The 17,471-nt window shown below is 42.2% G+C and overlaps 1 protein-coding gene across 1 annotated transcript in view; it reads left to right on the forward strand.

The window, feature by feature from the left end:
• The window catches only part of ATP8A2 (ATPase phospholipid transporting 8A2), a 691,321-nt gene that overhangs the window by 94,780 nt on the left and 579,070 nt on the right, over positions 1–17,471 (forward strand). Inside the window, exons 14-17 of the mRNA XM_075592224.1 lie at positions 8,293–8,337; positions 11,436–11,508; positions 15,151–15,256; positions 17,027–17,109. Of these exons, the coding sequence (XP_075448339.1) occupies positions 8,293–8,337; positions 11,436–11,508; positions 15,151–15,256; positions 17,027–17,109 (307 nt within the window). The remainder of the gene's footprint in view (positions 1–8,292; positions 8,338–11,435; positions 11,509–15,150; positions 15,257–17,026; positions 17,110–17,471) is intronic.

Below are 17,471 nucleotides of genomic sequence, written 5' to 3' on the forward strand. Positions count from 1 at the left end.
AAAAGGGGACATACATATTAATAATGGGTACATGCATACCCCGCATCAACGTACGCAATGGGACCGGAGCATGTATGTAAAGCGAAGATGTACTTAAAGTGAAGCACTACTTTTTTTCCACTTATCGATGCATGTACTGTACTGCAATCATCATATACGTGCATAACTGATGTAAATAACGCATTTGTAACAGGCTCTATAGTCTCCCCGCTTGCACACAGCTTCGGTACAGGTAGGGAGCCGGTATTGCTGTTCAGGACGTGCTGACAGGCGCATGCGTAAGCTGCTGTTTGCCTATTGGGCAATATGTACTTACTCGCGAGTGTACTTAAAGTGAGTGTACTTAAAGCGGGGTATGCCTGTATAATGTATTTGAGAGAGAGGTTAGGAAAAATAATAATAAGTTAGTGAGAGATATGAGTAGTGGGGTATAAATGAGAGACTGTTGTCATTGAGAGAAAGCATGCTGTTAAAGCTCTGGCACTGATTATCATTGTTTGGTTTTCCCTTTTCTGTAATTCTTTTATAGAGATAAGCTGTACAGTGTGTTCATTTTAGCATTTATATCTAGGAAAGAGTGGTGAAATTCTGTGGTAAACTATTCTTTTATTGATTTGTAGATAGAGATGGTGAAGTGGTCAGCGCAAGGTGTTGAACTCGAGAAATGAAAGAAAAATGGAATACACAAATTCAGTGCATGTATTAGAAAGACATAGTCGGTCTTAGATAAGGAGGGAAGGGAGGGGGTGGGAATTTGTAAAGGGGGGGGGGTAGGGACGGATGATGGTATTAATATAATAATAAAGAAACAATAAACATTAGTTTCAAAGACTCACACGGCCTAATGTGAGACTATTCCCTCAGAGAAGAATGGATATGGTGTTACATATAACCTCCAAATGGAGGAGTAAAGGAGAAAAAACTCACACGGCTTATGTGAGCCCCTTCCCTGACGAAGCATCATTGCGATACGCGTAGTTCCCTGCCGGAGCTCATTGTGTGAGGGACCCAGGCAGCCGCTGGACTTCCGGAAAGATCCTCTCTTCCGGTCCTGCTGTCGGACGCGCTAGCGGGAGCTCAACCGGAGGAAAAGGGTCCACCGGACAGACCCACGGCTGGCATCGGGCTGTTCGTTCATTGTGTGTGAGTGCTACATAGTTTTTATCCTTTGTTGTTATAATAAACTTTTATTCGTTACTAATCCAGGCTTTGCCCATTTTTCGGTATTTGGGCACCTGGAAAAGAGCTATTCACACACTGCCTCCATTGAGAGCATTGGAAAGACGAGGCTGATTCCCTACAGATTGGAAACAACATCCACTGAGGGAAGGGGCTCACACAAGGCCGTGTGAGTTTTTTCTCCTTTACTCCTCCATTTGGAGGTTATATGTAACACCATATTCATTCTTCTCTTAGGGAATAGTCTCACATTAGGCCGTGTGAGTCTTTGAAACTAATGTTTATTGCTTCTTTATTATTATATTAATACCATCATCCGTCCCTACCCCCCACCTTTTCCCATTCCCACCCCCTCCCTTCCCTCCTTATCTAAGACCGACTATGTCTTTCTAATACATGCACTGAATTTGTGTATTCCATTTTTCTTTCATTTCCCGAGTTTAACACCTTGCGCTGACCACTTCACCATCTCTATTGCCGCTATAAGAAGATCCCAGGCTTCATCTTCTCATCGGTTCAGCTGCAGAAAAACAACAAGGGCCAGTATACACACCCCCTTGTTCTTGGTTTCACACATATCCACAGGCGCTACATTTCTATATGCCATACAAAGTAAGGAGCGCCCCAGTTTTTTCCTTTTTATTGATTTGTAGATGCAAGATATCAATAGCAACATTTCCTGGTTGTCCTCATGGCAGTGGTCACCAATGGGTTACGTTCCACCCTCCAGCTGAGATAGATTAATGTCCTACCTGTGGAAAGACCATAAATAGCCCCTTCTTTCCTCCCCAGGTAGTCTTTTTTTTTGTCCTACCTAGCTGAGATAGAGGTTAGCGTTTTTCTGTAATGTAGTATCGGGCTTAGCTGACTACTTAGTAGTTGATCCACGGAGTTGTCTGCCGCTGAAGCCCGGATGTCCGCACTCCTAGGAGTTTGCTGCTCTGTGGGGTTGAAGGGAGGATATGCTGCAAATAGAGCGCCGGGGCTCGCAGCTCCAGAAACCTTGTAAGAGCAGCTTGCGCATCCTGGTAGACGCCATACCACGTGGATTCAGTGGGCAGCAGGGAGCTCTCGTGTGAGACATCGCCGGGATGTGACTAGAAAAAATAAAGCGGAGGTTTTAAAAAGTGCTCAGCAAACAAATGCTGTCACTTCCCTGCTACTCTGCACCTCGCACAAGGATCACGAGCGAGTGGACAGCATTTACGCTGGGATGCCTGCTCAAGTGCTGCAAAATAAGGTGTAAGTGCTACTAGCCTACCTACGGATACAGGCACTGCTTACTAACGTGTTTAGCCTATCTGACCCAAGCCAATATTACCTTAAAGTCATGGATGCTGTCTCAGCAAGGACTACTATTACAATGTATCCAAGGTAAGCCCCAGGGTAGTTAGTGTTGTGATTTTTGACTTTGTAAAAGAGATGGCTATTAGTACTGGTATTTGTATTATGTTAAAAAGTATAGAGCATAGGCTGCACTCAATATGATGATTTATTTGCAAAATAGAAAATGGTGGTGCAATGGGAACAAGAGAGGGACCCTAAGAGGGCAAAACTATCCACACACAACCCAACTGGATTCCCAGCACTCAAGGGTAAATAGCGAATCAATATCAAATGGATATGCCAAAAAAAGAGATTTACTGGGATGGAATCAAAAATAAGGTTGATGCTGTACAATGAGAAAATAGCAAATGGATATTGTAGGCAGTGTATGAACACAATGGAACTGGTCAGAGATGTGTCCTATTGAATGCACAAAGCAAGTCTAATGGACAGCAAAAAAACAAATGGGGAACTATACACAGGAGAACAAGTGATGACAGGTGAGGGAAGGGTAGGGAAATAAAGAGGGAGAACAGTGGGGAGGGGAAGAGAAAAAAATTGATATAAAAGGGGGGCAATGTTTTGGGGGTGAGCCCCTTCTTCTAGCCCATTACCACAGACCAGGAAAGTCTGTGGTACTTCCCTTAAGACCCTCAGTTAAGCCCTCCCTTGCTAACAAAGAGCACAGGTGTAATTAATATAGTCCCAAAATAGGGGGAAATGCAAAGTGCAAAGTATTCACAAAAGAGCCTGAGTGCTCAAACACTAGAGTCCTCAATGCAGAATGATCCCCAGAGGGGTTAACGTTACGTGAGGCAGGAACCACGAAGTCCGTGAGATCTGAAATGAGGAACGCCCATCTGTCCAGCTGTATGCCGTCCTTTTAAAGCCCTTTAAATCGATGACGGGAGCGGGGTCCAAATGCCGGGATGGTGAGTCCCACGGAGTTCAGGGAGCCTCTGCATCTGACGTCCGGAGCCAGGAGGTCTATCTGTGCAGCGGAGTATGACGCAAATGCAGAAGTGCAGAGATCCCAAAGCGTCTGCGTTGTCATGGCGATCTCCCAGTGATCGAGCCGGGACATGGGGAAAACAGAACACAGCACATAATCTGTGAGGGCATATACAGTGCTTATCAGATGAACACAAAAATTAGTGCAAAAGGTCATGGTAAGTCTAAATATTCTGCATTGTGTAGACAAGTGTCCAATATGGAACAATTGTCCACAAAGCGATAGAAATAGAACAGAGTAATGTGGACCACTATTTATGGATGCACCTCACCTATATAAGTAAAACTCGTAAGTAAGGATCCCAATGGGTAGCAGTGATGAAGAAATAACAAACTAGGTGAAAAATAAAGGACACTAAATCTGTCATCAGAACACAGCCTCAGTGGGTATCCCTTAATACATGACAATCAAATAGAAAACTCTAAATAATGAAGTATCAGTCCCCTTTATTCATAAAGCAACTTACTGCCCATGACTGAGGCAAAGACAGTCAGTAGTGGATAAAATAACCCCATGGAAGGTCTTACGGTGACCAAAGTATTGTCAGTGATAGGGAAAATCCTAGTATGTCAGGAACACTGGCCTCTAAGGAGAGAGAGTAGGCAAATGTAGTCCTAAGAATAACTGTTGTCACGGGATTTCAAATGAAAGTTTAGTCACAACGTAGTAAGGCTGAGATTCCTTCGAGGGCCCTATTGCTACATACAGTAGTGGGGCTCGGGAACAGGGATCCACAAGGGATTATTCTATCCCATTTATTTCTGCATATGGCACATTACTGTAGTGCCGACGATTATTCTAAAACAAACCTGGGGCAATCTCCAAAAAGACCCAGGTACATGCTGGGTACATGCTGCAACATTTCACACATTTCTGCAGACAGACTAATGGCCCATCGGATTAACAGCGGGGGTCCCTGGCAGTCCCATTCAAACTGAATGGGACTGCCAGGAACCCCTGCTGTGTTAATCCGATGGGCCATTAGCCTCTGCAGAAATGTCACTGAAATGTACCCAGCATGTACCTGGCAAGTTTAAGGCAAGTTTTAGAATACTCGTTGGCTCGTCTGTAAGTGGCCGCATCAAAAATAGTATCCTTCGGCATTGGCATCTTTTAAGAAGTGATGATTCCCTAGCTACACACTTGGCTACAAAATGCAGTATATTTAGATTTACCATGACCTGTTTTGCATTAATCTGATAAGCACTATGTATGCCTTCAATGATTGTGCTGTTCTGTTTCCCTCAGGTCCCGGCCCGATCACTGGGAGATCGCATGACAACACAGATGCTTTGGGGTCTCCACACTTCCGCATTTGCATCATACTTCGCTGCATGCATAGATGTCCTGGCTCCTAACAAAAAACGGAAGCTTGGGGTTGTTCCCCAAAGGTGGTCACAGCAGTTCTAAGGTTTTTGCTTGACTGAAAACCCTGCTGGTAGACAATGCAGCCTCCTTTTGAGATGCCATGGTAGTCAGATGGAGGACTCCTTAAAGTTATTTACTACAGAAGGGGCAGCTTGCAGGCCTTCCATAGTTATAACATCAATATCAACATTGAAGTATTGTATCAGTTAAGGTAGCAGCAACGTCAATGGCACTACTGTATCTGTCGCAGCTAGAAGAGCACTTTGGCTATGTCCTTGGCAGGCAGATTTGTCATCAAAGAACAATTTGTGTTCAATTCCTTTCATGGACATCATCTGTTTGGCAGGAAACTAGATTCCATCATTGAGAGAACCTCCATAAGTAAGTCTGTCTATTCCACAGGAAAGGATTTGATACCCTCAAGTATGAATGAGCTCTAAAGCCAAGGCGTGATAGCCTATAGACCAGGAAGGGGTTACTCAAGAGAAACCTCCTGGTGCAGAGGCCAGAGCTCTTATTCATGGGTCAGAAGGACATGGACCCCAATATAAAGCGACTAGGAAGTTCGCATGAGATGAAGAGCTCAAACATCCCACGTAGGGACTCAAGCAATTTCAGGACATTTGGACACAAACTATTGCGGATTCCTGGATGCTCAACCTTGTCTGTAGGGAATATTGTCCGCTGTAGGATCAAGTCTGGCTCATATTTCGGACAGACGCAAATGGTACAAGCTGGGGTGCTGAACTCTGGACAGAGATTACGTGGTAGACATTTTCCTTGGGCTATCGGAAGTCACGAAACATTGGCAAACATTAGCGGTAATGGAGGCGATCAGGCACTTCTGACAACAGTTATGATGGTGCAATGTGAAGGTCAGGTCACACAACAGTATGTCAGTTATAGAAAACAAAAAGCACAGAGCGCACCAAGGTTGAATAATATTATAATAAAAGTGAAAACAAATAACAAGTACTGTATCACCTTGTTTATAATGAATCTGTTATCCAGTGAGATCTTAAATTGTACAGTCCATGCTGCCCCGTTCGTGGGTAGAAGGGACGCAACGCTGAGCTTGAGACAGTCTATCCCACACGCTGGGATCGAGTAGTGTCTCCGTCTTGCTCTGCACTGCTACTTTTGGGTATGCGCGGTCCGTGTGCTGTTGTGTGCACGTCTCCCAAGTTCACAGTCTCTCAAGTCAAGTGGCAATTAGCCAAGGGGCTGATTTGCATGCAGTTTCCACAGTGCTCTTACCACAACATGTTTCGCAGACTAGTCTGCTTCGTCAGGCAGTTACCTACATAAGGAGAAAAGGAGGGACAAGAAGTTCCGTAATCCTGCAGGAATTACTCTAGTTTCTCACCTGGGCAGAGCGTCATTTAACAGACTTTACAGCTGTTCATATCGTAGGGACATATACTCTATGAGCAGATCTCCGCAGGAGGGCCCTAGCTTGCTATAGACCTAGAGTGGTCTCTAGCAAGCACGACATTCAACCAGCTAAATCGAAAGATGGGGAGCAAACAACTTCTACAGTGTTCTATAGAAAATGCCAGTGATTTCACCTCTGGTATCAACACCAAAATGTAAGCTTCTTGGTACCTCCTACTCCCTAAATTCTGGAGTTCCTACAAGAGGGTTGAGAGCTGGGACGCAGCACAAGCTCACTGATGGCACAGGTGTCGGCACCATCAGCACTGCTAAGCCACTTAGCTGCCATAGATCTCACAGGTCGGTTCCTCCAAGCTGAAGAGAATCAGGTCAAAATAAAGATCCAGTTCCTGCTTGGGATTTACTATTAGTATTACGGACTCTAAAGGTGGCCCTTTGAGCCACTTTTCTCAAGCTTTAGATACGAGCCTAACGTTAAAGACAATCCTGTTGATAGCAGTAACGTCGGCACGCAGGATTGGTGAATTACAGGCATTGTTGGGAAAGGAACCTTTCTTATTTTCCATCAAGACAAGGTCGTTTTGAGGCCAGTACAACTCTAATTACCTAAGGTCGTTTCAAAATTGCATCTCAACCAAGAGATAATATTACCCTTGTGTTGCTCAATACCAGCAAATGACAAAGAACGGATTCTACACACATTAGATGTCCTAAAGTGCTTAAAACTCTACCTTTCCAGAATGGAAGGATTTAGAAAGTCAGACAGGCTGTTCATCCTGCCGAAGGGATCAAGGAAAAGACACGCAGCCTCAAAGTCTACGATGTCACTAGATCGTAATGGCTATCAAGACCTATACTATTCAGAAAATTCAAGCCCAGTGCTGGTAAAGGCCCATTCTGCGAGAGACAGGTTCAGGGCAGCAAAGGTGCAGGCTTCCCCTGCAGATTTAGGTAGGGTGCCAATATGGACTTGAATTAGTACGTTTATGAAGTACTGTTCTTTGGATATACATGCCTCAGCAGATACATGCTTTGGCAATAGGGTCCTGCAGTCAATAGTCACCACTTAAATAAAAGCTTATATTTGAGTGTGGTGTTTATTCTAGGATCCCCCTCCCCTTTTATGTGGGTTCTTTGTCAAGCCCCATTGGTGACCACTGCCATGGGCACAACCAGAAAAATAAAGTTGATATCCAACTTACCATAATTTTATTTCCTGTAGAGTCATTCCATGGCAGTGTTCACCAATCCCCTCCCAAAGTTATTATGACTAAGATGATATTAATGTTTCAAGTTATACATTTCACCTTTTGTACTAAGACTACCTGGGGAGGAAAGGAGAGGATATTTATTTTCCTCCCACAGGTAGGACAGAAATCTATCTCCGGTGGAGGGTAGAACTGAACCCATTGGTGAACACTGCCATGGATGGACTCTCCAGGAAAAGAAAATGGTGGTATGTCGGGTATCAATTTTCTATTTTCTGGGGGCCACAGGCACATAACACCTGACAAAGGGTGATGTGGTCCCCAGAAACATTGTGTTATTTGCATCTAAAAAGGAATACATAATACTTTGCCCCTAAAACTTTGTGACCTTGGTAAGTACTGTATCATACTCTTGACGAAACAAACTGATGTGGCAAATGCTCATATAATGAACAGATATGCAAACAGTGTTACAGTTTGTTTGCTGCAAAATAATACATTCTTTATCCACCTATTTTCCTGCTCAAATGCTATTTATTAATTGAGCTTTAAAAGCAATGGAATTGTGTAAATCCAACATTCTATATACAGTAAGACATCTTTTAAAACTAAAGAAAAAAAAAAAGCTGTAGCAATTAATTTTTAGGATGCCTAAACCGATTATTATCGTATGTCATTCTGCATATAATCGTGTTATATAAAGTGGTATTTTTTTTCTTATTTTTATTTCAGAACTTATTTTTAATACATTTCTGTATATGTGATGTTTAATTTTTTTTCTCCCCTATTTTTCACGACTGGAAGACACTTCCCAGAATTTGAAAGAGAACGTTCATCTGAAGATTTCAGGTAAATAAACCGCATAATCTCCCTTATATGCTGCGGTCTAGAGGGAAAAGGCGTTACAAGTCTCAAATAGTAGCACTAAGGTCCGTACTCTGATCTAAGACACTTCTGGGGCCACAAGACACGTTATATTCCTTTCAGCTGAATGCAAGTGTCTTCTGGTGCCGGTAGGTGTCTTATGGCAGAGCACAGCCTAGTAAATACGCCCTTGCACTAGAGCAGCGAAGGAGACATAACCCTACCCAAACTGTAGTCTTTCAGGCTTATTTAAAGCAAGAAAACCTTTGTCCTTTTTTATGAGTCATGTTTTTATTCATTATCCCAGTGTTAGACAATCCTTGTTTTTTCCAATTCCGAAGATGTGCTCTGAGAAGGTAACGTACAAGAGCCCTGGATATCTGATATGCTTGTATAACAAAACGGCTTTAATCCTAATATTTATTCTTCACACGCAATTATTTTATTCCTTAATCCAATGCCAGAGGGGCCTGAAGTATATTATAGAGGAAAGTCTTATGGGCCCTTTGGCAGTCTGCAGATTGAACGTGCTTTCATGTTTTAGATTAGTACTGTATGTTTATTTTATTCACAAGCATATGCATTGAAAGGGAGTAGGGAGAAGTAAAGCTATTGTGTTATGGGATAATAACCTCCCCTAAGTGTTTGAGTTTTTATTTTCATCTACATTTCATGTGACCATTTTGACATAAAACTGCCGTATACAGTATATAGATAATAGTCTAATGGGAGAGAGGTCAAAATAAACAAATACACTGTTATCCCAATATCTGACACATACCCCTATTCAATAGGCTGTGACGCTGCTTCTCTGAGGCACAATTATTTGAATTGAGCATAGAGCCTTCCCAGGCATGTTCACAGCATATATAACATTGGCCATAGTTGGTGGCAGCGAGTTCATATTTACCCAAACGTTGACTGAAACTATCCCATTTAGCTTTAGCCAAAAAAAAAAATTCCACCTTTCCATTCAAAGCTGAAAAGTTAACACTGTGTAGGATTTTTCAGCAGCAGCAGCAGCAGCAGCTTAATCCACTTGAAGCTTTACAGACCAGCATAAGAAATGGCAGTGTTGGCATTTCTCTGTCTTTATTGGAATATGTATGAGTCATAAGTATAAATGACCAAATACATTACTATGAATATGGTGAATCTAATTATGTGAGACTCAAATTAAATTCAGTGATTATGTGTTTTCTACTTTTAGGCTTACTCAAACTGTCTTGCATAGTAATTTGTTTCAGGCAAATTCCTATCCAACTATTCCATATTGGCTGAATACTAGGATTTCATATCCTGTGTGCCATTAGTACTGTAGCTGTTTCCAAACAGAATACAGATTCACTTATAAAAAATAACAAGAAAGCGAACGTTGCAGTTTAAAGTGAATGAGAAGTGAATGCATAAAAATAGGAGTTTGAAATGTCTCTGCCTCTTTACTTTTTAGTTTAATTATTATTATTTTTTTGGTATAGAAATGTACCTAACCCATTACATTGTGGGGGATCGCTAGAAAAATGCCGTAAAATAAAAAATTATGGAAATTGGCCCGGAAGCCGATATATTAATCTGAATTGGCAAATTTAAGGATAGGCAGCAGAAGACGTGTCATTCACGGGACCTCTTCATGTTGTGCTTGTGCAGTCATTGGAGTGCATGAGAGTTTCGTATTAGATCCAGCAGAAACTCCAGACCGGGACCTAGTCCTTATAGTCCTGGAACTGTTTTCGGCAGGAACTCCTGACCACGACCGCTACCGCTACGTTCTGAAATGAGAACTTGGTCCTCGCGTCTGACTTAGTCTCTGCAGGGCAGACTTTCCTACTTTGAAAATGAAGCCGGTTGCTCTGCTATTTGGAACAGAGCAACTTTGAAAAGCCCACCCTAACTTCATTGACTCAAGCCACAAAATCGTCTGGTTCTCTGACTGGGGCTTCTCCTTACATACCCTCCGCTGAGCTCTGTTCAGCATGGAGGAAGGAGGAGCGACCAATAAAGAATATACTTTGAGAACCATTATACTTATACGGGAAATGGAGTGTAGATATTTGGGCTCGAAATCCAGGAGTCTGGAGGACACTGGGTAGCCCCGGTGTAATTCACCCCACGTACTGGCAAATCATGCCTGCTCCCCGGGGAGAAACGAGTACTGGTAACTTTGTCCCCCGAACTCCTGCAAACAAAATAAATGCATTTCCACTCAAATAGCCCACCTAAAACTGACACACAAGAAATCTCACAGTTCTAGGGCTAAGGGAACATGAAAACAGAAAAAAGCACTTTATTGTCCACATGTGTATCTCTGGTCCCTGGCGTATGGAGCTACCAGGAACCCCACGGCTTCAGGGGTAACCAGAGTGCTTAACCTTTATTGTATAGCATTGTTACCCCCTACCTTCACACTATGTATAAAAGTGTGCAGAGCCTATGATTGCTTTTGTACAAATCTGAAATTAAACTGTACCTTGAATGGGGAGTGCATTTTTGGAAATCTGGCCATAACAAAAGACAGATGGCAAATGTACAGAAGAGCCACTATACAAAAAGAGAAAGAATGGTCTGACTTGCAGTAAAAGTTCACACAATCCATATAGTTAGTCTTCTCTTTAGAAGAGAACCGTCGTTTTAGAGTGAATATGATTATAAATATATCCACAGTTAGTATAAGGAACTTGCAATGGAACATTTTAACACAAGTATCACCCATTACGATTAGAAAAACGTGTTCTCTACAGTAAAGGCTCAGACTGTGACGGCAGGTTCAGCTGACATATGGATAGATATATTTTTAGGAAGCCATAATATAGTGGGATATGCCAAACAAGTAAAACCATACAGTAGGTGGAACACTGATTGAGGACTTGTTGGACATAATTGATGAAAGATGCACTGGGGGTTTGTTTGCCTACCTCAGGATCAGTATTCTAGCAATTGTTTCATTGGAGTTGCCTGTAATGTTGTACAGTACTGGACTTTCCTGAAATAGAGGTTTTTTAATTTATTTATTAAAGTGATGAGAAATGCTTCGGGTTTTTTTTTTCATTTTGACTCATGTTACTTATTTTTGTTTCACTCCATAGCCAGTTGCCTTCTACCAGCGAATCTTGTGACTTTGATGACCCTAAACTGTTGCAGAACATAGAAAGTGATAGCGTAAGTATTAATTTGAATCTTTTTCACTGTGTGAATATATTCTAAATATATCTGCTAAGATCTATTCACAAAATCCTAATGACTGTAAAACTTCCATAGATAATCACTTAATACTGTATGTAACAAAGCATTCACTCTCAAAAGAACTTGCATACATTTGTTATTTCTTGAACAATGTGTTAATCATGAAACATGAATCGTTTCAGAAAGCACATGCTGCATCAAGCCCTTTGACAAGCTGTCTTCAAGATCATGTGAATCATGATTTATAGCAAAACACCTTGTTGTGTTGGCTATGACCCCAACATTTGTTGTGTTAAGAGTATGGAACACATTTTTTTTAAAATTCTACATGCCTGGGTGATTACTTGTGACAGAGCACGGACAGTACAGTGATTTATGATCTTACTAATTAAATTACTATTGTTCTCTGAGCAACACTTACCGATTGGGTAAATGGCATTTTAAGCATTCCTTTTTTAATTAAAATGACCAGATATATAAGGTTACATATCATTCATAGGAAAAGGTGAGGCGGCTTTGTATCTCGCAGTGTCCCGGTATGGTGTCTGGTATCCATGAGGAACATTTATTAGGAATGTGATACTATTCACAAGCGCATTCTGACAGCTCAGGGACTGTCAAAGCTTGTGTCATAAAATGTTCTGTTATTATTAGCCTTGCAAGTATTCATATTTTCAAGACCTTGCTTTCCATCTAGTTATCCCACTGGAAGGAAGGGTACTATCAAGCACTGTATGTGATAAATTCGGCTATAGACCAAAACATGTGTTGTTTTTTTTCTACAATTTTTAGGATTAGCTTGTACAATTGATGTATATTCTTTCTTGGCTCATTAAGATACTTACATTTGCATGTGGATGTTTGACGATAATTGGGGAGATTAGCTGGAGTCACTATCACAATTTCCTCTATTGACGCCAAAAATCTGTTTTCATATTTTCATATAGCATACTTGTAATTCATTTTAATGCGGGTATTGCTTTTAATCATTACAGTATCATTGGAAGCTAAATGATTTAGGAGAGGGAGTGGCTCAGTGAGTAAAGACACTGACTGGCACTGAGAGTCTGAAGCAGGGGAGCCTGGTGTCAATTCCTGGTGTCGGCTCCTTGTGACCTTGGGCAAGTCACTTTATCTCCCTGTGCCTCAGGCACCAAAAACATAGATTGTAAGCTCTACGGGGCAGGGACCTGTGCCTGCAAAATGTCTCTGTAAAGCGCTGCGTATAACTAGCAGCGCTATACAAGAACATGCTATTATTATTATTATTATTATTATTATTATAACCTGTTTGATGCTAAAAGAGCTACCAAATTAATGTCAAATGAGGCCCACAGCCACAAAAGGGTGCTAAACTTTAGCCTGCCTTTACTCCCATGGGGTGGGCGCACCAAAGCGTAGCACCGTTTTGTGGATCTGGGCCTTGGATTATATTTTGAATCACTTTGCCAATATTTTTGTAATTTTCTTATTTTTTTTTTTAAAGCTACAATCTTCTGCTCAAGTTATTGCTTTTTCCCCCTGAACATACCAGAATATAATTTCACAGGTAATTAACACCTGCAGGTGCATACACCACCCGGGGGGCTTCAATTCCAACAAAATCTGGACGCTGCAATATATCAAAGCCGTTCATGGGATGGGATACAGGAAAATCACAATGTTTATTATGGTTCAGAGTTCTAGTAGCCATATTGGTGCTGAAGAAATGTAGATTTGAATACCTAGTAGGCGACCAATGTTAAAGTTCTTCATAGATTAAATTATAGTCTGCAGAAGTTTCACAAACTCATAGATTTCTTCTTCAAGTGCACTGGAAGGAAGCATATATCCTCTAGGCAGGGCCGCTAACTGCATTCCCGGGGCCCAGGATTACAGTTTCCACCGGGGCCTCCCATGTTGGCGGTTTTGCTATCCCCCACCCCCTCTCTCTTACACTCCCCCCCTCTCGCACACATCCTCCCTCTCTCACCCCCTCTATTTCTCACCCCCTTCTCACACTCTCCCCATGTATTTCTCTCCCCCTCTGCCCCTCATTCCCCCTCTCACTCTTCCTCCTCCTCTCTCACAGCTTTCCCCGCACCCCTCCCTGTCTTGCACACTTTTTGCAGCAGAGGTGTGAAGCGGTATCAGGCTGTTACGCTCACAATTTTTCCAAAATGTGGACTACATTTGACCATAATGTGTCATGAATCCAGTATACTGATTCAAGCCATTTTTTTGGCAGAGTCCAGAAGTTAAACTTAATGTCCCTGTGTATTCTTAACATTTTATTTAAGAATGAATACAGAGAATTCAGACAGTGAAACATGCCGTTCAGATCAGGAGGAATCTCCACAGGTTCACCATATCAGACACCATATCAGACACCAATACAAGAACACCCGTGGGACAGCACTTACACAAGCAGCACAATGGCTGACGCATCTGTATTCATTCTCAAATGTGCTTTTAAGAATATACAGAAGAGAAGTTCCTGCTAATTGATGCTAATCATCTCACTGCTTCACTTGGAGACTCCCTACAGAATATATTGCTACTCCTGGTTATGACCTTAGATACTTCCTTATAACTGTGGGACCACCGAACACTTGAAGACACCTATGAGATGTTTAAAGCTCTGTATACTTTGATTGTATCTATAAAGAACTCTATTGTTGGTGACCTAAAAGATTTTAGAAACCGGAGTGGGATGTTTGGCCGTGGCTGTCTTGCTGCGACCAAGTCTCCACCGGCTATTGGCTGCATAGGGAACCTCCGCTGCCTGCTGCTTCGCCAAGGTAAATTAATGTAAGGGTTAATTTGGCGGTTAGGGGGATAAGGATAGGGGTTAGGTTTTTTTATGGTAGGGTTTAGGCTAAGGGGTTAAGCTTTTTAGGGTAGGGGGTAGCCCTTAGTATTAGGGCTTAAGATTAGGGTTTTTAGGGTAAGGGTCTTACCTTGGCTGTCAAGCGGCTGTCAGCGAGAGGTCCCGGTGGCGAGGTAAGTAGCGGCTAAACACCAGCAAAGATTTGTTTGCGGCTAAACGGCCGGGACCAAATGTCCTAGACTGTACGTTTGCAACCTACAAAAAATGTTTATAAAAAACATGATTACAAATGTAAGCTAAAACCAACACCATTCCCTGAGGAGCGGGCCAAAAAGCACACAGAGTGTTAATATAATAAGTATTGTGGCTCTAGATCCCATCCCCTGCACTACTTGGATGTATTGCAGTGTGCAATGTCCTCTTATTGCTACTACTGCCCCAGTGCAGCCTGTGTGTGTTTCCTGTTCAGTGGCTATGCTCTCTGTTCTGTTAGCATTGTCGAAAGGACAATTCATTGGTCTGGACCATGTTACCACCAAGAAAAGGTGAGGCTGAGGTATTTGTGATAAGAAAAATCTTCCCGATCAGGTCAAATGAAATAAAAATGGAGGGAATAAAACTGCTGGTACGAATTACTGATGCTAATTAGAATCTCAGTCAGGATGTCTTTCCCTTCAGTGCTCCGTCATGTAGATATATACTGCATGCTATACACCACTATATGCGTAAACCAGAAACTTTCCGTTCCAGACATATGACATTTAACTAGATTTCAAACAGACTGCTTATTTTGAGCCTTTGCTTTGCAGCCCAGTGCAGTTGTGATTCAAGAATTCCTGACTTTGCTGGCTGTGTGTCACACAGTTGTTCCTGAAAAAGATGGAGATATAATAATATACCAAGCTTCTTCTCCAGGTCAGTGTTAGCTTACTTTCCTCTTTTAGTTTGGGAAGTGCTATGATGTAGCAGTGTAAATCTTCTGTATTCAATCCATAATACCACTAAATTGTGCCTGTAATCCTCACCACCCTCTTCTCACTACCCATATCCTATTTTCAGCCATCCCCTCTGTAAAGAAAAATGGTATTGCGACATGGTGAGAGCTTTACTTAGAATAAGGCCTTAAAGGATATATACATTTTTATATAAACCCTCTCATTACAGTGGGGATTTGGAACAAGGGACTTGGATCAAAGAAGTAGAATCCTAAAACATGAAGGGTGGAAGGGGGGCATGTTCACTGTTTTGGTTTTGATTCTAAAAAACATTCATGTTTTATCTTTGGTTTTGCCGAAACTTGATTGGTTTTCGATTTTTAAGAAATAGAAGAAAAAAAAACACAAATGTTTTCAACATTTTAGATCTTCAAACATTTTAGAGTTTTTTTCCTACGCAAGCCCAAAAGAATGGAAGAAAAATTGAAACGATTGAGCCATAACTGTAGAAAGGTTCATCCGCTAGTTTCACTTGGATTGTAATATGTGTTCCAAAGTTCCACTCCAGGTCTGAATGAACTTCGAAGTTCAGATTTCGAACCACTGAATTTGCCCATCATTAAAAGGCAATAGGAAAAAATTGGGGAATGACCCCCATATAGACCTGGGGCTACTAAACCAAGGTTGTGTATATATCAATCCATAGTAACAGGAGAAAGACACCACTTTGTCATAAGATGCTGCTATGAAAGCTTAAAAACTTCATCCGTTTGAACTAATACAGGGTGGGGGGCTAGAAAACGCCAGTAGAAGTACAGATGGACACATCCAGAGAAATGCCCAAAGGTAAGTCCATAGAATCCGGTTATCATAAACCTCACCTGCACCCTGTGTCCTGCGGTGTTTGAATCAGCGGTCAGTACTCACGGTATACTTGCGTGATCTGCCTGCAATGCTGATAGTTGAGCAGCGCGGTTGCCAGCTGCTTGTGGTGTCGGCGTGCTCCAGCCGGAAATGACGAACAAGGTAGGGAAAAAACAAGTGACGCGGCGGTCACAGCTCCTCAAATCAGCCAAACGCATTGAAAAAATAAAAAAAAACTTTATTAATTTGACAATGTGAACATCAGCAAGAAGACACTCTGACGCGTTTCGTCCGGGTATGGACTTTATCAAGGCATTTTTTTTTTATTTACATTAATGGAAATTGCTTTTAAATGAATACCACAATTCAATAATGGAAGAATTATATTTATATCCATGTATGAATATGTATTTATACCGTTGTAATAGTCCAAATATAGGTGCACTCACAATAACGGGTAACAAATCGCATGGGGTGCACAGCAACAATGGTCCCGCTGGATGCAAAGCAACAGGTAGATCAAAACTTGAGAGAGGGGTCTTCCAAAGATTATAACATTTATTGCACAAGCATCTAGCTGCCAGGGAAAGTTGCCTGGGAAAGCCATGGGGACGCGACTGTGACTTCCCCCGGAAGCTAGGATTAACTTGGTGGTAGACCCTGCAGAGCGTTCGTGACATGTACGTTCCCAGGAGGCGCAGGCAATTACATTGTTTGCTGCAGCTCTGGAGAAAGTACTGGCTGTATCTCTCTCTATTTCACATACATATATAGTTATATAAAGGTTTTGCACATTGAACTTTGCATTAACCTACGAGAGCAATTCTATCTAGCAGAAGTTACCTGAAATGTCATATTGTGACACGGTTTTGTTCTTCTTTTATAGATGAGGGAGCACTAGTAAAAGGAGCAAGGAAACTCGGCTATGCATTCACTGGCAGGACTCCACAATCTGTAATTATTGATGCAGTAAGTACTGTACAGTCTTGCGGGAACCAAACATGACGTGACCGCGAGGCCGAGGTGGGGATTGGATAAACCGACCTCCAGCCGCGTGAGTGCGTCCGGAGTTCAGGGTCGTAGTCGTTAGCCGGGTCGGAATTAGAGAGGTACGGATCGTCGTAGGTACTTGCCGTGGCCAGGGGTTGGAGAGGTGCTGATCGTCATAGGTACTTGCTGTGGTCAGGGGTTGTAGAGATGCGGATCGTGGTCGTACTTGCCGTGGTCAGGAGTGGAGAGGGTTAGAGTCCGGGTACAAACCAATGGTCAGAGACGGGGCTAGAGATAAACACAGAACAAGGTAGCAAGGCAGGGAAGCAAGGATGCCGTAG

Source organism: Ascaphus truei, chromosome 3 (assembly GCF_040206685.1).
Source record: "Ascaphus truei isolate aAscTru1 chromosome 3, aAscTru1.hap1, whole genome shotgun sequence".
Classification (NCBI taxonomy): domain Eukaryota; kingdom Metazoa; phylum Chordata; class Amphibia; order Anura; family Ascaphidae; genus Ascaphus; species Ascaphus truei.